At 44.6% G+C, this 20,395-nt stretch overlaps 1 protein-coding gene across 4 annotated transcripts in view; it reads left to right on the forward strand.

Annotated features, from left to right (window-relative positions):
* Positions 1–1,338: 1,338 nt before the first annotated feature.
* Positions 1,339–20,395, forward strand: part of LOC132829959 (tumor necrosis factor alpha-induced protein 3-like) — a 34,223-nt gene continuing 15,166 nt past the window's right edge. For 3 of the 4 annotated variants that reach the window (XM_060847385.1, XM_060847386.1, XM_060847388.1), the window contains exons 1-6: positions 1,339–1,631; positions 5,772–5,962; positions 8,759–8,900; positions 12,871–13,041; positions 14,498–14,666; positions 18,040–18,941. In XM_060847385.1, coding sequence (XP_060703368.1) covers positions 1,376–1,631; positions 5,772–5,962; positions 8,759–8,900; positions 12,871–13,041; positions 14,498–14,666; positions 18,040–18,941 — 1,831 coding nt within the window. In that variant the 5' untranslated portion in view covers positions 1,339–1,375. Of the gene's footprint in view, positions 1,632–4,420; positions 4,470–5,771; positions 5,963–8,758; positions 8,901–12,870; positions 13,042–14,497; positions 14,667–18,039; positions 18,942–20,395 lie in introns of those variants that run through there. The other variant, XM_060847387.1, reaches the window with a different exon arrangement.

A 20,395-nucleotide genomic window follows, 5' to 3' on the forward strand; every position in this document is an offset into this window, starting at 1 on the left:
GTTTATTTGGAAGCACCAACTTTCCAAATCCAGGTAAACAGGACACTCCGGGAAATGACCGAGAGCTCGCTCATTTACAGGGGAATCTGTGAGAAATCTCAGTTCACCCCAGCTCACCCGGGGGGGGGGGGGGGGGGACTGACCTTCTGGGATAGTGAGAGGGTGGGGCTCAGAGGGGAGCAGGCTCCCGCCTCCGGGAGGGGCAAGGTTGTGGTGAACAAGGGGTTAAGGGGAGCTGCTAGGTTCTGAGCGGAAAGTCCCTACTCCTGTCTCTGAGCCCGAGCCTGGGGTGGGGGGTGGGGAGCGGAGGGTGAGGGGGGTGTGGGAGCGGAGGGTGAGGGGGTGGGGAGCGGAGGGTGAGGGGGGTGTGGGAGCGGAGGGTGAGGGTGAGGGGGAGCGGAAGGTGAGGGGGTGGGGGGACTGTGCTTCTAGATGGAGCCCAGCCCGGGGGTGGGGGCAGCTGTTACTGGAGCTCACCAGCTGGAGCCTGGGAAAGGGGCAGGGTGTTTGCCGAAGGAGAGGCTGGGGCTGAGATAAAAGCTTCCTTTCTAGTGGGGGCTTGGCTCCGACAGACAGCGGCAGCTCCCTCTCTCTCTCCCACACTCTGTCGCTCTCCCTCCCTCTCTCTCTCCCACACTCTGTCGCTCTCCCTCCCTCTCTCTCTCCCACACTCTGTCTGTCTCTCTCACTCCCTCTTTCTCACTCTCACTCTTTTTCTCTCTCCTCCTCTCCCCCTCCCTCTCTCTCTCCTTCCCTCTCCCTCTCCCTCTCCCTCCCTCCCTCTCTCCCTCTCCCTCCCTCCCTCCCCCTCCCTCTCCCTCCCTCTCTCTCCCTCCCTCTCTCTCCCTCTCCCTCCCTCTCTCTCTCCCTCTCCCTCCCTCCCTCTCTCCCTCCCTCTCCCTCCCTCTCTCTCCCTCCCTCTCTCTCCCTCTCCCTCCCTCTCTCTCTCCCTCTCCCTCCCTCCCTCTCTCCCTCTCCCTCCCTCCCTCTCTCCCCCTCCCTCTCCCTCCCTCTCCCTCCCTCTCTCTCTCCCTCCCTCCCTCCCTCTCTCTCCCCCTCCCTCCCTCCCTCTCTCTCCCTCCCTCTCTCTCCCCTTTCCCCTCTTTCTCCCCCTCCCCCTCTCTCTCCCCCTCCCCCTCTCTCTCCCCCCTCCCTCTCCCCCTCCCTCTCCCCCTCCCTCTCCCCCTCCCTCTCCCTCTTTCTCTCTGTCCCCCCCTCCCCTTCCCCCTCCCTCTCTCTCTCTGTTCCCCCCTCTCTCTCTCCCCCCACCCCTCTCTCCCCACCCCCCACCCCCCCTCTCTCCCCCTGTATCTCTGCCTGGGCTGTGATGGAGGAGACCGGCACACTGCCGGACATACTGTCAGACAGCAATGTAATGAAAGCGGTTGAACTGCGGGCTGTGATCAGTGAGGACATAGTGAGACCGACCAGCGCCAAACCCTTCATCCATCATTTGAACAAACTGCATGAGTACACGCTGCAGTTATGTAGCACCAGAGGATACCAGCGGAAATTCCGCAGGATGGTGGAGCAGGCGCTGTTTGATGAGGAGATCTATAAGACCCTCCAAGAAGCCCGAGTCCTGAACTGGTGCAGGGAGGTCAGAAAGCAATTTCCACTCAAGGTTCCTGGTAAGAGAGATATATTATCAGTGAAGCTTGTTACACACACAACGGGAGCCCAGGCAGCAGGAGTCAATGGTGCTTTTCTTGCGATCTACAGATTAACTTCAAAATGCGTTTCACATTTTGTTTGGTAGAAATAATGTCGGTAAAACAAGTTCAGTGTTTTAAAAATATTACTGAGGTTTTAAAAACCGTAGGGCCATGTTCTGAGCCGGAATGCAACAGTAATTGTTACAGTAAACCTCACCGTGTCATAAGATGGTTACAGTCAAAATAAACAAGGAACTGAGGAAGCTGGAAATCGGAAACAAAAACAGAAATTGCTGGAAAAAACACAGCAGGTCTGGGTAGTGTCTGTGCAGAGAAAGCAGAGTTAACGTTGCGGATCCAACGAGCCTTCCTGTTTAGAAATGAATGTTGGAACGGTTCCTTAGATATAAATGTTTAAACTTAGGAACTGTTCAGAACGGTGACACAGTTTCAATATGGGCAGATCTAAAATGTTCGAGGAGAAAGTGAGGACTGCAGATGCTGGAGATCAGAGTTGAAAATGTGTTGCTGGAAAAGCGCAGCAGGTCAGGCAGCATCCAAGGAGCAGGAGAGTCGATGTTTCGGGCATGAGCCCTTCATCAGGAATGAGGAAAGTGTGTCCAAGAAGGGCTCATGCCCGAAACGTCGATTCTCCTGCTCCTTGGATGCTGCCTGACCTGCTGCGCTTTTCCAGCAACACATTTTCAGCTCTGATCTCCAGCATCTGCAGTCTTCACTTTCTCCTAGAGAAAGATTAGGGCCAATCAGGGACAGTTGTGTACGGAATCTGAGGACAAAGGGGAACCTCCTGTCAAGAGAAAAGGGCTTTATGTTAGGATGAGACTACACGGGATTGGGGTTCACAAGGCAGAGGTGTTAACAATCCTAGAAAGTGTAAAAATAGATAAGCCCCTCTAAACCTTCCTCTGGGAAGCCAAGGAGGAGATTGCACAGCCTTTGGCTTTGATCTTTATGTTGTCATTGTCTGTAAGAATATTGCCAGAAGGCTGGAGGATAGCAAATGCTGTCCCTTTGTACAAGAAGGGGAATAGAGACAACCCTCGTAATTATAGACCAGTGAGCCTTACTTCGGCTGTGGATAAAGTATTGGAAAAGGTAATAAGAGATAAGATTTATAATCATCTAGAAAGGAGTAAATTGATTAGAGATAGTCAGCATGCCTTTGTGAAGAGTAGGTTGTGCCTCACAAATCTTATTCAGTTCTTTGAGAAGGTAACCAAACAGGTGGATGAGGATAAAGTGGTTGATGTGGTTTATATGGATTTCAATAAGGAATTTGATAAGGCAGGCTATTGCACAAAATATGGAGGATTGGGATTGAGAGTGATTTCATGGTTCAGATCAAAAATTGGCTAGCTGAAAGATGACAGAGGGTAGTGAATGATGGGAAATGTTCATTCTGGAGTTCAGTTACTAATGGTGTACTGCAAGGATCTGTTTTGGGGCTATTGCTGTTTGTCATTTTTATAAATGACCTGGATGAGGGTGCAGAAGGATGGGTTTGCAAATTTGCAGTTGACATTAAGGTCAGTGGAGTTGTGGATAGTGCTGAAGGATGTTGTAGGTTACAAAGGGACATATATTGGCTGCAAAACTGGGCTGAGGGGTGGCAAATGGAGTTTAATGTGGAAACGTATGAGTTGATTCACTTTGGAACGAGCAACAGGATCACAGAGTGCTGGGCTAATGATAAGATTCTTGGCTGTGCAGATGAGAAGAGAAATCTCGGTGTCCATGTACATAGATCCCTACATGCCACCCAGGTTGATAGGGATGTTAACGAGGCATATGATGTGTTAGCTTTTATTGGTAGAGGGATTGAGTTTCAGAGCCATGAGATTATGTTGCAGCTATACAAAGCTCTCGTGCAGCTGCACTTGGAGTATTGCATACACTTCTGGTCACCGCATTATAGGAAAGATGTGGAATCTTTGAAAGAGTTCAGAGGAGATTTACCAGGATGTTGCTTAGTATGGACGGACGTATTATGACAAAAGGCTGAGGTACTTGAGGCTGTTTTCGTTAGAGAGAAGAAGGTTGAGAAGTGACTTAATTGAGACATACAAGATAATCAGAGGGTTAGATAGTGTGGACAGTGAGAGCCTTTTTCCTTGGGTGGTGATGGCTAGCATGAGGGGACATGGTTTTAAATTGAGGGATGATGTATATTGGACATATGTCAGAAATAGTTTCTTTACTCCGAGAATAGTAGGGGCATGGAATGCCCTGCCTGTAACAGTTGTAGCCTCGCCAACATTAAGGGCATTTAAATGGTCATTGGATAAACATATGGATGATAATGGAATAGTATAGGGTAGATGGGCTTCAGATTGGTTCCACAGGGTGGCGCAACATTGAGGGCCGAAGGGCCTGTACTGCGCTGTAATGTTCGATGTTCCGAGCTGTTCTGAATACATTTGCCCAGTAAAATAAAGATATGCATTGGCACCTGGTTTCTGTTTGGCAATGCATATTGTGAAGGTTTGTTTTTTTTAAAGCAGGGAGTTGCAACAAGGAGTTGTTTCCGAAAGCACTGGAGCAATTTATCTTTTGAATCTGACGGTGCTTACCCTGTCCCTTTTGCAGATAGTTAGTTACTTCCCTCCATCCTATCTTTCTCCCTCTCCTATCTGTCTTCTCTCTTCTCTCAATAGTTAATCCCTCCAAGTTACAATAGCTCCTTTCAGTTTCGGTGCTTTCTGTTTCTAGAAGGTCCCCGGAGTAACAGTTTATTCACTGGAAAACAAAACCCTCGCGTACTCTTAACAGCAGATTCAACAATTCATGGGCAAGGTAATAATCCCCATTTATAACCCAGTACAGTGCAGAGATTTTGTAATCACCCGTTTCAGAGATGTTATTACACCCCTCGAGAGCAGGTGGGACTTGAACCCGGGCCTCCTAGCTCAAAGGCAGGGCCACCGGTTACGGTGTATTTCTGCCTATATGTGAGTGTCGGGTGGGTATTTTAGGATAATGAGTGACACAAGATCACTGAACATCAGACTTCCTTCACTTGTGAATGTAAATGTGCAATGCGACATTAAAGGCCAAGTCCACAAATTGTTCATGTGCGTCAGTTTATTGTTTTATCAACATAACATTACAAACTAAAAGGTTTAAAATAACCAGATTAATGAGTTTTGTTAAAATAGATCCCAATTTCCGGGCCTTGAGCGTGAAATGCAGCCGCCCACAATCACAGAGGTTGAAAACATAAACATCTTTAGAAGTGAAGAATGACTTAACTGGAGTCTGAGAACTTACTAATTTTGAGTTCTTGTGGTGGTGTGGGCCAGTTCCCAATCTCATGGAATTTCAGTAGCTTAATAACCAGAAGAATTCAAAGGGGAACTGAAGTTGGTTGGTGATGTTTTCCTTTTGCTGAAGTTCTCGCTTGCTATTCCGTGCAGCAGCGTTTTGCAGATCACAACTGTGCGTTTGTAATCTTCCCAGATGGTGTCTCTTTTCTTATTAATAACCAATGCCATGTGGCTTTTTCAGTTTGCGTGCTCACCTTTCCTTATTACTGACAGGAGTTCCGTTTATCTCTCTCGACCCTGCTCTGGATTGATGAGAATTGCAGCTGGAACAGTTCCAGCTCCTTGTGTGCTCGCGTGGATTCAATGTTCTTTTTCGTGAATGCGCTAAGTTTGGTTTATGTGGAACTTTAAATCAGCTTCTTACATCTTATTAACTAGTTTGGGTGTTCAGGTGATCAGCTAATTCCAAAAATGAAGGATCAAAAATCAGCATTGTGTGATTTCTGTGACTAGACTGTAAATGTAATAAACACAAGGATTATCATAAATTTCTGAATAGATTGACAGATTGGAGACACATGCAGTTAATCTTGGATCAGAGGGTTTACATCGCAGAAGAGGAGTCTTTGGGAGCAGTCACATGAATTCTCATAATTATTTCCGGATGCTTTGTAGTCTGTTAGTCAGGAGTTATCATTATCAACAGGGAATGGTGGGTATGAACTAGTCACAGAGTTAGAACAATAAATTGAAGCATCAGGAAATAATCATAAATGTATCATTGACTAATTGTATTTGTATAATGTTCATAAATATATTTCTTCTTGGGCAGGAGAAGGGAATAGTCTCCTACACTCTATCTCACTGTACATGTGGGGTGTTCAAGACACAGACCTTGTCCTGCAGAAAACCTTCCATGAGGCATTGGTGAAAGCACATGATGCAAATTTCAAATTAAGATTTCAGACAGAATACAGAACAGACCAGGGATTTCTCGACCCAGCTCTGCTGCATCAGCCTAAGGTAGGATTAGAAATTCTTCAGTCATTTTTATTTCATGAACTCAGTAGAAGTTACGGGAAGATTGGATGGAAATTCAGCTGATAATTGTTCGATCACCCATTTTACCCAGTGTACAAAGTTCCAATTATCCCTAAAACGTTTCTACAGATTCTTTGCTGCTTTGGTGAGAGATATTTGCATTTAAAAACTGAAAATGTTCAACATCTGAACTAAAAAATGAAAGCACAGAAAATACGTAGTCATTCAGTCAACACCTATAACAGGAAAAATCACTCAGTGCTCTCCTCATGGTGCTGAGTAGTGACAGCGTTCTTTGAATTTGATTTAACTATGCAGGCAAAGGCCTAGCGGTATCATCACTAGCCTGTTAATCCAGAGTCCAAAATAACGGTTTGGGGACATGAGTTCAAATCCTGCCACAGCAGATAGTGAAATTTGAAATCAATAAAAATTTGGAATTAAGATTCTAGTGATAATCATGAATCCATAGTCGATTGTTGGAACAACACATCTGGTTCGGGAAGGAAACTGCCAACCTTACCTGGTCTGGCCTACATGTGACTCCAGACCCACAGCAATGTGGTTGACTCCAAACTGCCCTCTGGACAATTAGGGATAGGCAATAAATGCTGACTCAGCAGTGACTCCCTCATCCCATGAATGAATAAATAAAAACTGTGGTCTGAGTGTTTGATGCTGACACTGAGATGGTGGTAGTCCCTCCCTCACATCACACATAGAGATTTTGAAAATGTTTTGTGCAACGTTTGCGAACTGTTTGAGAGAAGGTGAATAAAATATTAGAAAGATGTCCATTATTGACTCAAACCTCAATGTCTGTATAACAGTGGGTTTTTCTGGTGTTTTAGTTCAGTATTTGTTTCTAAAGTAAAAGCCCAAAGGGGTTTTTGAGGCAGATTTCTCATTTCCTTTCAATGGGTTTGCACCCAGTGAATCATTTGATATTGTGATGATTAACCATCGCACCAAAGATTTAAATGTAACCTCCATTGTCCTACATCCAATCACAGATCCAATCACAGATCTTCCTCTTTGTTCTGTTCCCTTCCCTGTCAGATTTCTAACATTTTCAATTCTGGCATCCTTACCCTGACCTGAAACTTCCATCATCCCCCCTCCAAGTCCCTCCTCCCTACCTTTTATCTTAGCCTGCTTGGCAAACTCTCATCATTCCTGAAGAAGGGCTCGTATCCGAAACATCAATTCTCCTGCTCTTTGGGTGCTGCCTGACCTGCTGCGCTTTTCCAGCAACACATTTTCAGCTCTGAAACACTGGGCAGAATTTAATACCCGCCCTTGAGGCATGTTTGGTGGTAGAGGCATTTAAGGAGGCTGAGTTCTGACAAGTAGGGACCCCATCAAATTCATGCCTCCACCATGATTGGATCCATGAAGGGAAGATCCAGGGCCAATCTTCCTGTCAACTGGAAATTGAGGCCGTTCAGTGGGTAATTAATCCTCTGCTGCCATCATTAGTATTATCCAGAGGTGGGCAGGGGCTCTGTGTGTTGGTACCAGGGGTCTCCTTGTTCAAAAGCAACAGTGCCTGATCAAGGGCTTGGCATCATAAATAGGAGAATGTGCTGGCATTCACCCCTACCCTTCCTGCTGACTGCCCCAACCCCTGCCATTGCTGTCCCCCTTGACATCCTGCCCTATGAACCCACTTACCCTTCCCCACCACTACCATTACAATAATTCACCCATGGTCAGGGTCCAGCAATAATCCTGGGCACCACATGAGGTTCATACCCATAGCAGCTAGTACCTTGTAGATGGTGAATGGCCTGCAGCTCTGTGGCTGGAAAACCTGGTCCTGGTCTTCTCGATCCTGGGGGAGAGATACTGCCCCTTCCTCGAGGGAGGTGTACAGAGCCTGTCGCTATCTCTCCAGAAGTTGGATCCTGGTGTTTCTGTTCAGTTCGACTCCTTCACCCCTGCTTCACCTTTTACACACACTCTCTAAGCTGATGAGTCTCTCTAACATGATACTTTTTTTTTATCTGCCCCTCAGTGTTAACTTTGCAAAATGCTTTCCAGCTTCTCTCTACACTCTGCTTCAAAGTGAAATACATTCTGCATTATTCATGTAATTTCACACTCTTAAAATTTGAGTAAAATGACTGGTTTTGATCAGCGCTGTTCTAAATTTCAGAAAAGCTGGAAACACTGCATTAGGTATGATGTCTGGAGTGGGGAACTGAGGTTGTGTTTTGGATCAATAACCTTTTCATCAGAACAGCCTTTACTTTGTTTTAAGATACCTAAGGTATTTAGCATCTGACATACTGCCTTTTCATCATTTTAATATCAGTAAATCTGTAATGTAGCTGTTAATCACTGATCCTGATGTTCTGGAACTCAATCAGCCTGTGTCCTATTCGTTTTTCATTATCGAGCATACTGGAAATCACTGCTACATCTAATGAGAAAGGTCACAGGAACTTCCCCAAATTAATTCAAGTCCCTTCGTGAATATCGAGCTTCACCTCACTGCCCCACTGTTTCCTTTGTGAGGAGTAAATTTGGTGCAGTTTCTCACACCCAATGGTTTGGAGCAGTAAGTATTTGGTGAGTCGATAGGAGCATGATAAAGGTCAAATTCCTAATTTGATCAATTCTTGATTAGGTTTTTCTTTGGAGGGATGACTGTGGGGAACTTAACTCACGCAGTTGCCCTGTTTAACTGCTTGATGCCAGTATCTTTATGAAGTTAATTTACTTCATATTTCTAAATGATATGTTCTCATTCTCCTTATGGCTTTTCTGTTGCAGATCTGGGATCAAGAATGGCAGAATGTGATTGAATCTTCCAATCCTGGGTCTCCTGCAGGCCATCCTTTGGCAAACATTTATCAGGATGTCCACATCTTTGTGTTAGCCAACATTGTCAGGAGACCTATAGTTGTTGTTGTAGGTGAGTTTAAAATGTGGAACAAGACCAGTTAGATGGTTTGTAATATGGTGTCTTCAAATAACCACAATCTCAGCTCATTTTGTTATCTTAATGAAATCCAGGTGACTTCCTTGCTGCAGGTTTATCAATTCCTTCTTTCCTGAAGGTGTGGATATTCTGCCAAAAGTTTCTACATATACCCAAATATTATCTCACTCAAGTGCCCTTTTGTCAAGTATTTAACCATGAGGATGGTTTACAGCCTCACCACAAGGGGTGGCATGGTGGCTCAGTGGTTAGCACTGCTGCCTTACAGTGCCAGGGACCTGGATTCAATTCCCATCTCCGTGTGACTGCCTGTGTGGAATTAGCACATTCTCCCCGTGTCTGTGTGGGTTCCCTCCAAGTGTTGTGTGGTCCATCTGGCTGGATGTATTACATTTTTAAAGTATGACATATTCTTGCCTTCAATTACTACCCCATTAAAAACGCAGTTCCTTCCGGATGCTCTGGTTTCCTCCCACAATCCAAAGATGTGCAGGTCAGATGAATTAGCCATGCTAAATTGCCCGTAGTGTTGGGTGCACTAGTCAGGGGTAAATGTAGAAGAATGGGTCTAGGTGGGTTACTCTTTGGAGGGACTTGTTGGGACGAAGGGCCTGTTTCCATACTGTAGGAAATCTAATCTAATCTCATCTTCAATGAAGCATTATCCAGGGTCAATGGTTAACAATGTCTCTCAAGGACCATTGCACTCGGCACCAAATGCAAGAGTGGTGCTTATGTCCTGGAGCTTAGATAGCATCACAGAACATTCCAAATATTCACCCCATGCAACCATCAGCTTAGCTGGATAATCATCTCTCACTGAAAATGTGTTGCTGGAAAAGCGTAGCAGGTCAGGCAGCATCCATAGAACAGGAGAATCAACGTTACGGGCATGAGCCCTTCTTCAGGAATGAGGACGGGCTTCCTGAAGAAGGGGTCATGCCTGAAACGTCGACTCTCCTGCTCTTTGGATGCTGCCTGACCTGCTGCGCTTTTCCAGCAATACATTTACAGCTCTGATCTCCAGCATCTGCAGTCCTCACTTTCTCCTCTAATCATCTCTCACGTCAGTCCTAAAGTCATGAGTTCAAATCCTACTTGGAAAGCTGAGTATACAATCAAGCTGACACTTTAATCCATGGTTCAAGGAGTGCTGAGTGTCAGAAGGTGTCATCTCTGAGTGAGATGACACATTGCTGCCCTGTGGTCCACATCAACTGGTTTTTAAGATCCTCAATTCTCTCTGAAGACGAACATGAAGTTTTGCCAATGTTCAACCAATCTTCATCCTTCAGGCAATACCAGCAGAGGGAAGATGATGACTAGTATTATGGTGAGACTATTAATCTAGAGACTCAGGTAATGATTTGGGGACCTTGGTAAAAATCCTACCATGACAGAGAGTGGAATTTGCATTTGATTTTAAAAATGTATGAGTTAAGAGTTTAATGATGATAGTGAAACCATTGTCAACTGTTGAAAATAAAACCCTCCTGGTTCAATGATGTCCTTCAGGAAAGAAATCTGTTGTCCTTACCTAATCAAGCATGCGTATGATTCCAGACCCGTAGCAATGCATTTGATTCTTAACTGTTCTCAGGGCAATCTGTGAGTATAGACCCTCTGACAGTGCGGCACTCCCTCAGTACTGCATTGACTTTAGCCTAGATTGTTGCAATCACTTCAGTAGGACTTGAACCCATGAACTGCTGACTCAGGCCAAATTATGACCAACTGTTCCATGTTTAAAATGATGCAAATGATCAATTCCAATGTGATATTTTCTGTCAGTCAATCTGTGTAAATTAATCACAGAGTAAACTAACAGTGTCTTGCCTCCGCATAGTTCCCATTCTTCTATTTGCTGCTTATTCAGATGTTTGTCAAGATTCTTCTTCAATGTTTCTATTGTATGAGCCTCCACCACCACCTCTGTAGTGATGAAGGCTTTGCAGCATCACCATTAGTGGGAGGCCATGGGTGCAAACTTTCATTGATAGTTTCCTTGTGGATGGTGAGATATCTCCCAAATATATATACACAGGATTGAATACTTCATTTAAAATAGAAACATAAGCGTGCGCTGACCCCAAACTCCCCTTTACCTGATGTTCACCTCAACCTTAATTCCCAAAGCACACACCTTGATGGAAATCAATCTTAATCAGATGTTAAATGGAGGTCCCAGCTGCTCTCTGAAGTGAAGTTAGAACTAAAAACAAAGAGCATTTCAGCATAGGAACAAATCATTTGATCCACCAAGACTGTACACACACACGATGTACACACACACGATGTCTTTCTAAACTGTACACACACACGATGTACACACACACGATGCCTTTCTAAACTAACAGTACCTCGCCTCCGCATAGTCCCCATTCTTGTATTTGCTGCTTATTTAGATGTTTGTCAAGATTCTTCTTCAATGTTTCTATTGTATGAGTCTCCATCACCACCTCTGGCAGCACATTCCAGATGCTTACCACCCTCTACGTAAAAAAAACCTGCCTCTCATGTCTCTTCTCAACTGTTCAGAAAACAAGCAGCAGTTATTCCCCAGGGCCCTGCCATTATTTATCCTTCAGCAAATAAATGAAATACAAAGTGATTGCAGTGTTTCCTGCATTAATACAGTGACTACATTTAGAAAAAGTATTTCACTGTATTGAAACATTTCAGTTAACTCTGGAGACAGTATGAAATCCCGTGGATGGACTGTGCGATATTGAAAAGGTGCTGCTTTGTCAGACGTGCTGTTTTAAGAAACATCGGACTGATGTCTTGGTGGGTTTTTTTGCTGTTTATGACTTATTACAGGCACACCATGAGTACAATGTGCACTGACAGAACTGTCTTGCACTTGAAATAGAATTCATTGGGGCAACTCAAGGGCAACTGGGCAATAACTGCTGTCCCAGCCAGTGATATCCACGTCAAAGGAGGGAATAAATAAAAAAAACATATAAACATATAGCTTAGGCACAGGAGCAGATCATTCAGCACTAGAATCTGCTGTGCCATTCAATACGATCAATGCTGACCTGATTACCACACACTCCTGCCTACTCCTGGTAACCTTTCAACACCCCTTTCTCTTCTCAAGAATGCCTCCAACTCTGCCTTAAAACTATTTGAAGGCTCTGCTTCCATCATGTTACAGGAAGGATACAGGAACTTGGAGAGTGTTCAGAAGAGATTTACCAGGATGTTGCCAGGAATAGAGGGTTTGAATTATGGGGAGGAGTTGGGACATTTTTCACTGAAGTATAGGAGATGGATTTCAAGACTAGAGGACATAGTTTTAAGGTGAGGCATTTAAAAAAACACAAGGGACATTTTTTTTAAACACAGCGAGTATGTGGAATGAACTTCCAGAGGGAGTGGGGTTTCTAAGCTGTATAATTCTATGACTTTATGTTTTCAAGAAGAGATTTCCAAAGATTCTCAAAGCCTGTGAGGAAATAAATACACATACCTATCTCAAATATTATTGGAAAGCTAAATGGAATCATTAAATGTAAATATTATGGAATAAAGGAACAAAATCTTCCTGAAAAATAATTTGAGGGCAGGAAATAGCAGCAGAAGCGTGTTGTCATTGGATGGAAATGATTTGGGATATTTCACAGCAGAAAGGAATCTGAAACAATGCATGTCGTTGGTGAAGAAACATATATTCCACCTCATTTATGTCAATGCATCCATTTTATGCAAAGACCTTCTTCCCCTGGTTTTAATTGAAACATTATTTATCCAATACCTCGCATTCTCCAGCCAAATCATATTTATTACCGATTTTTGAGATCATATTTATAATGAGTTTGCATTGCAACTGAAGTACCTTAGTTTTCCTCTGGGGGCAATACTATTGGTCACTGTGGAGGTAAATGCAACATTGTAGGATCCAGTGATCTTTCATTTGCTTTTTTTTGAAAAACAGGAAACTCAAAAGGAAGTTCCAAAAGTGTTTCAGAGAGGATGACATCGAGTCCAGCTGGGATTTATCTGCCTTTGCACTGGCCTCCTCATCTCTGCTACTCTTACCCCATTTTGCTCAGCTATGCACACCAATATTTCACACCACTCATCAGTGTCAATGACGTAGGACCAGGTAAGCTGGTGAACTTGTCCAATTCATACAAGGATCTGCATCACACCTGAGGCCAAAATGATGGTTGTTATGAATTAACTTTCCCAGAAACAAACCATAAATTCAGATTAACAGTGTGATCTACTGCTAACCTGAGCACCTATTGTTCAGAACAGGGAACAAATAAACTCTCCAGCCTTGAGGGGAAGTATTCATACACATTAGCAGAAGAAGTATCCACCTGGGCCACAGTCCAAGTAATTAAACCAATATCGTAAACTTGCCAGAAACTCCAAATCCACATCATCACCATCCAGTGCAGGTCGCCCCCGGGGGGTGGGGGCGGGGGAAACTACAGTGTCCTGTCTTAAGGCTAATTTTTAAAAATAATCCTTTAGTTGGGGTTTTGAACTCAGTGTTATCGCTCACTCCACCTTGAGGAAGCTCCTCACCAGAATTAAGCAGCTTAGGAAACCCCTAGCGCTGTGGGTCACAATGGCCTGTTTAACCCTGTCTTCTGTTGTGTTGTATTTGTTGTCCGAAGCCGCGTCTCGGCAGAGACCCAGCTCAGTGTTAACCCTGGACTGGGAACGTGACAAATTGTTTTGGAGGTGACGGGGGAGCCTGAGGGTTCCTCTGTACAGCTGATAAGGAAACCAGAAACTTCGGGGTTAAAAATCACACAACAGCGGCGTTATCTGGAAACACTGGGGAAGCACTCATCATCGAGGAGCAGCGCTCCGAAAGCTAGTGCTTCCAAATTAACTTGGTCCACCCCAGTCCAACACCGGACCTCCAAATTCAGAAACTTCAGAGAAATTATAATTGAATGGGTCTCCTCAGCCCCTCACAGCTGTTGCTAACAGAGAAAAACACAAGCAACAAATGCTGGAAAAGCTCGGCAGGTCTGGCAGCATCTGTGCAGAGAAATCAGAGTGAATGTTTCGGGTCCAGTGACCCTCCCTCAGAACAGGGCCGAAATGTGAACTCGGATTTCTCTCCACAGGTGCTGCCAGACCCGCTGAGCTTTTCCAGCAATTTCTGTTTTTGTTTCTGATTTACGGTTTTTCGGTTTTTATTGATCTTGGTCAAGCAGCACCTGTGTCTTTGTAGAGACTTAACTCAGTCAGTTCGGGGGAGATGGAAGTGCTTTCCTGTGTGGTCAGCGTTTAGAGAATTATTCAGGATTCTCCAATCTTCCAAAAGCATAGAACCTGGCTTCATGGTCTTCTCACAAACATCTGGAGCCAAGGACCTAACCACAGATTACAGTTTGTGACTCCTTCCCGATCTCTCTGACATCACTATTAGGAACATCGTTGTTAAGGTTTGTCAGGTTAACCCATTACTCCTTGGAAAGTTTCAACTCAAGTGTGGGAAAATAAAGGGGATGATGGAAGCTGACATAATCTATTCTGCTGCCTCAGGAATACTGCAGATACTTGAAATAAAAGTTTCAAATGTCTACCCCTTTCAGAAATCAATGCTTTTCCCCTGGCCGTTCCGAGTGAGCAGGGGAGTGTGGAGTTACCGATTCGCTTTCTACTTGATGCTGAAAAATGTGACCGGAAGCAAGTACTGAGCAGTTATCTGCTTGTGGTTCCTCTCCCAGATTGTCACGGTGGGACATTTGTAGATGCAGTTCGGTGAGTCCAGTCTCTCAGTAACTTCCTGAAAAATACCGAATTTATGATTAGGTCGATCTCCACATTCCTGACTCTCCCAAGACCAAATTAATTGGATTCAGGAATGCACATGGAGAGATAATACATCTGAAGGCAATGTTTGTTCAGCATTGGAGCGGAGGTGGGTGGCCAGGGTGTGAGGCGTGAGTGTGATGGAAGGGGATCATTACAGACCGTCCACACTTTCCGCAGCCTTTTCAAATCGCAATTAATTCTTAGTACGCTGTCGTGAAGGAAGAGAGTTCGTGATTGCGAGAGAAAGCCAGACGTTGCTGGAAAAGCTCAGCAGGTCTGGCGGCATCTGTGGAGAGAAATCAGAGTTAATGTTTCGGGTCCGGTGACCCTTCCGTTCTGAACAGATGTTGCCAGATCTGCTGAGCTTTCCCAGAAACTTCTGTTTTTGTTTCTCATTTAAACATCCGCAGTTCTTTCGGTTTTATATTTCGTGATTGTGAAACTTGTGGCTTGATTCGATTCGCTGGCAACTTTGGGTTAGCAAAAGATTTTAAATATTCTCATTGAATCAAAACACAAGCGAACTCTGTGGGTGAGACATTGACAGAGTCAATCCACAGAGAGAGCTCTGGGTTTTTTGAGCTAACAACAGCTGGATGTGAAGGCGCTACTCCAGCTCTCCTAAATCCAACAGGCGAACGAGGCTGGAGTTCTATCACAGGAAGAAACTCCACACAACCAAATGGACTCAGCGCTGAATCCCAGCGCTGTCAGGGTTCCTTGGGCTCTTTTTCACTGCAGTGGGGGCTCACATTCCGACGAAATATTTATAAACGTTCCCGAAGGATGGATATGGTCTGTATGTTTCTAATCCTTTTTTATATAGTGCACCATTTTTCAAACCTTAAACAAGAACAGGCAGCAAATACCAGTGGGATTCTTACATATTACCTTGGTTGAATTGCTTTGATTTGCTATTATTCCGACTGATGGCAAATCCAGTATTTCAGCCTTATAGTTTGTACTGATGTGCTGGGCTCACCCATCATTCAGGATGGGAATATTTGTGAAGCTTCTCCATAAGAAATAGGAACAGATGTAGACCATTCGGCCCCCTCAACCCTGCTCCACCATTCAATGGAAGCATGACTGATCGGGACTCCTCGCATCCACTTTCCTGCTCTTTCCCCACAAGCCTTGATTCCCCAATGATCAAGAATCAATCTCAGTCCTCAATCTACACAGGGACTCTGGCCCCACAGCTGGCTGGGGCAAGGAATTCCAAAGACACTCAATCTTCTGAGACAAGAAATTCTTCCTAATCTCAGTCTTAAATTGGTGTCCCTTTATTTTGAGATGCTGCCTTCTGCTCATAGATGCTCCCATGAGGGGAAACATCCTCTCAGCATTGACCCGGTCAAGCCCCTTAACAATCCAATATGTTTCAATGAGATCACCTCCCATTCTTCTAAACCCTAGACAATAGTGTCCAAACCTGTTTAGTTTTGCTCACAAGACAAACCCTCTATTCTGGAGATCATCAAATGAACCTTCTCTGAGCTACCTCCAATGATTTTTTTTTGTTTAGATTGTAGATTTTATTGTCAGATGTATTTGAGTACAGGAGTACAGGTATTCTACCATTCTCCAGCACCATGTTAGTGTACAAGAAACAGGATTAAAAATAGAAGCAGAAATAAAAGAAACAGCCAAAAGAAAAGGAAATGTCCAGATCACTCTCCCACCTCCACCATGAATCCTTGCTACCAGAAAAACAAAGCCACTAAGTCCATCCCTCAGGATGCGAACACTCCAAATAAAACAATATCCTTCCAGAAATAAGGGATGGGGCAAGCCTGATGCTCAGAGTTTTGATTGGATCCACTGGTTGAGGAAGCACTTGGTCCTGTTTGCTGCCTGCTGTTTACAGGGATGCCCATCCCCACCCACACCCTCCACCTCCTCCATGACTTTCAGTTCCCTGGCCCCCGGTGTCTCATCTTCACGATGCACATCTGGTCTCTGTACACGTCCATCCACCATAACAAAGGCTTCCAAGCCCTCCGTCTCTTTGTCTCCCGCCAACCCAACCACCACCCTTCCACTGACACATTCATTCTGTTGGCTGAACTGGTCCTCACCCTCAACAATCTCTCCTTTGGATCCTTCTACTTCCTTCAGACCAAAGGGGTAGCCATGGGCACCTTCATGGGCTCCAGATATGCCTACCTCTTCATCAGGTATGTGGAGCAGTCCATCTTCTGCCGTTACACTGACACCATTCACCACCTTTTCCTCCACTACATCGATGACTGTATCGGCGCCACCTTGTCCTCCCACAAAAAGGTTCTTCAACTTCATGAACATCTTCCACCCTGACCTCAAATTCACTGAGACCATTTTGGCCATGTTCCTCCCCTTCCTGGACCTCTCTGTCTCCATCTCCAGCCACAACTCAACACGGACATTGACTTCAAACCCACCGAATCCCACAGCTACCTGGTCTACACTAGCTCTTCTCCCCTCTGCTCCCCCCCCCCATAAAAACATTATCCTTTACTCCCAATTCCTCTGCATCTGCACCCAGGAGGAGCAATTCCACTCCAGGTCATCACAGAAGGCTCCTATTTACAGGACCGCAATTTCCCCTCCCACATGTTCAACAATACCGTCCAGCACATCTCCTCCACTTCCCACACCTCTGCCCTTGGACTCCATTCCTCCAACCACAACACAGATAGAACTCCTCTGGTCCTCACCTTCCACCCCACCAATCTCCAGATACAATGCATTATCCTCCACCATTTCTGCCACCTACAAACAGACCCCACCACCAGGGATATATTTCCCTCCCCACCCCTGTCTGCATTCCGCAGAGACCATTCCCTCCGTGACTCCCTCGTTATGTCCACGCCCCCCACCAACCCACCCTTCACCCCCCGCCGGCACCTTCTCTTGCCACCTCAAGAGGTGTAAGACCTGTGCCCACACCTCCCCCCCCCCCCCTCACTTCCATCCAAAGCCCCAAAGGATACTTCCACATCCAACAGAGATTTTCCTGCACATCGGATGCAATTTAAGTACCGATTTGCTAATTTTTTTTAACTTTACATCTCTGCACCAAGAAATACCAATAAATTTCTCTCAAAGCTCATGCTGCAACTAACACAATGTGTTTTGAAATTCCTGAGAGATTAATTGGGATATTGTTGTGTCAATGATCTAGCACACCCTGGCCTTTTCAGTTCAGGTTCCTTGCTCTATAAAGTAAGCTAAATTAAATTGTCTTGTCTTCTATTGATAAACAGTTCATAAAAATTAAATCTTTCAAAGCAGTAAAATTGGCTTTTAAATAAATGCAGCTTTGTTCTATTTGCAGGTTGTATATAAATCCTTTGCCTGACGATCTTAACTTGGTTCAAGATTATTTCCAGCTGGTTAATCACCAATACAAATTCTGGCAGCAAAATACAGACAAAGAAAGGAGTGGGAGAAATGAAGATGGGCTTGCTTTCCTAGCTAATCTGTCTATTGTAGGAGACAAATGTTTGACTCCTGGATGCACGTACTTTTGCTCAAAATTCACAAAGCCATTCTGTCACACATGTCGTGATGCCTTCCGAAAAACAGATGTGCCTTCAGGGGCCAACAATTGTAAACAAAGTGATGGCCAAGGAGACAATGTGAAGGAGTTAGAGTCCAAAGGTACAACACTCCATGGATTGAAAGACATCAGGAAAACCCCATCAACTCCCCCCCAACCAGCACCACCATTGTCAGCGCACAGTTCTTTCTGCAGTGAGAACAATGCCCTCAAGTGCAAAACATCTCATTGTCCATTCACTGGGAATGTGACAATGAATGGACTTTGTCCAAGTTGCTTCCAAGAAAGAAGTGGCCACATTCCAGAGGAAGGCAGTAATTCTTCTCCAAAAGCTGCAGGTGAATTTGTGGAGGAGGAGATGGATTTGTGGGGAGAAAGATGCAACAGTTGCAAGCAAGTGATAAGAACATTCAATGGTTTATGTTTCTCTTGCTCAGAGATGAGGGATTCACTCTCAAAATCACAGAGCAGAACCAAGCAAACACCTTCGGGGTCACTGCAAGCTGCCATGGCCAAGATTGGTAACTATGGACCACTTGTTCCCCAGGGGCAGAGACAGCTGTTTAGTCAGCTGGGTGAATCAGCAAAGTGCAAAAATCAAAACTGCCAGTACTTTGGGACTGAAGAGCAGAATGGATTCTGTACCACGTGTTTCTTTAGATACGTGGAAGAAATTGGTAAGTAGTTTGCTTTTTGTAAAGCATGCTTCCAAAAATCATAAACACCATGACCTGATTTCTTCCAAGTATCTGCCAATACAAGGAAACCAGGCTGTTTGGTACTGGAGATCAACAGTTCAATTTTAACTGTGATACACCCAGCAGCTGAGGCTCTGGGATCACACTGTGCAGAAATCTGTCTACAGTTTTTTAGATAATCATTTGAATTTAAGTTTGATTTATTGTTGTCACATGTACCCAGAGACAATGAAAAATGTTGTTTTTCATGCTATACAGACAGATCGTACCAGGGTAGCATGACAGAGTGCAGAATATAGTGTTGCAGCCACAGAGAAGGTGCAGGTAGACAGATGAACATTAAATTTGAGAGGACAATTCTTTGTAACCTTCTTAAATTGCCTAATTCCACTCTTCACCTGCATCCGAGCCACTCTCAGCTCAACAGTTGCTGAAACCCCCACTCATATCTTTGTTAGTCTTCAGACTTCAGCCCTCCATCTCTGCCCTGACTGACGCCTTATCTTGTGCCACCTCTTCTCCACTGAACAAGGAGTTAATCTCCATCAGGAAACACAGTGTCCATTAACATGGGGAGATCCACTATACAATTCTGTTACACTTGCCTTAAAGACAGTAAAGTCCAGTTTTCTCCTTAGAAGTAAACTCAAAATGAAAAAGAACATAAAGATTACTAAAAGGAACTTAAAGTTGGAGCTTAATCCTAACCCTTTCTTTATGCAGCTTAATAAACTCTAGCTTGTACTTGAATTTACTATTGAAAGGAAGCAATCAAATGAGCTTCCTTTTTCGATGCATTAATTGAGAATCATAGAATTCCAACGGAGTGGGAAGAGGCCTTTCAGCCCATCCAGTCTGCACTGACCCTCTGAAGTGCAGCCCACCCAGATGCAGCTCCCCCACCCAATACCTGTAACCCCGCCCCCCCCCATTTACCATGGGCAATCCATCTAGCCTGTACATCTCTGACATCAAAAAGTCAGAAGTCAGAAAATATATTCTTAATTATTATCTACATTTACTGGTCAATATACACATTGAGATTCCTAAAGTCACATGCACTACAAGGTCAGCCTTTTGTGTAGAGCACTAGCCATCTGATTACCGTGTTAGCTTGACATGCAATAGGACATATAGAAACTATTCTTTATAATAATGGATAGCCTGAGTGAATCACCCCTCACTATATATTGTGAAAACTCATGAAAGAGTTACATCCATCACTTTGGCCTTGAGCAATGTCCGGTCTACCGTAGATTACCCTGAATTGGGAAGGCATCTCAAAAACTTGAACTATTTCCCCGGGCAGTACCTTCCAAACCCATGATCACTTCCATCTAGAAGGGCAAAGACAGCAGATATATGGGAACACCATTGCCCTCCAAGCCACTCTCCATCCTGACTTGGAAACGTATTGCCATTTCTTGAGTGTT

The sequence above is a fragment of the Hemiscyllium ocellatum genome, chromosome 30, assembly GCF_020745735.1.
Source record: "Hemiscyllium ocellatum isolate sHemOce1 chromosome 30, sHemOce1.pat.X.cur, whole genome shotgun sequence".
Classification (NCBI taxonomy): domain Eukaryota; kingdom Metazoa; phylum Chordata; class Chondrichthyes; order Orectolobiformes; family Hemiscylliidae; genus Hemiscyllium; species Hemiscyllium ocellatum.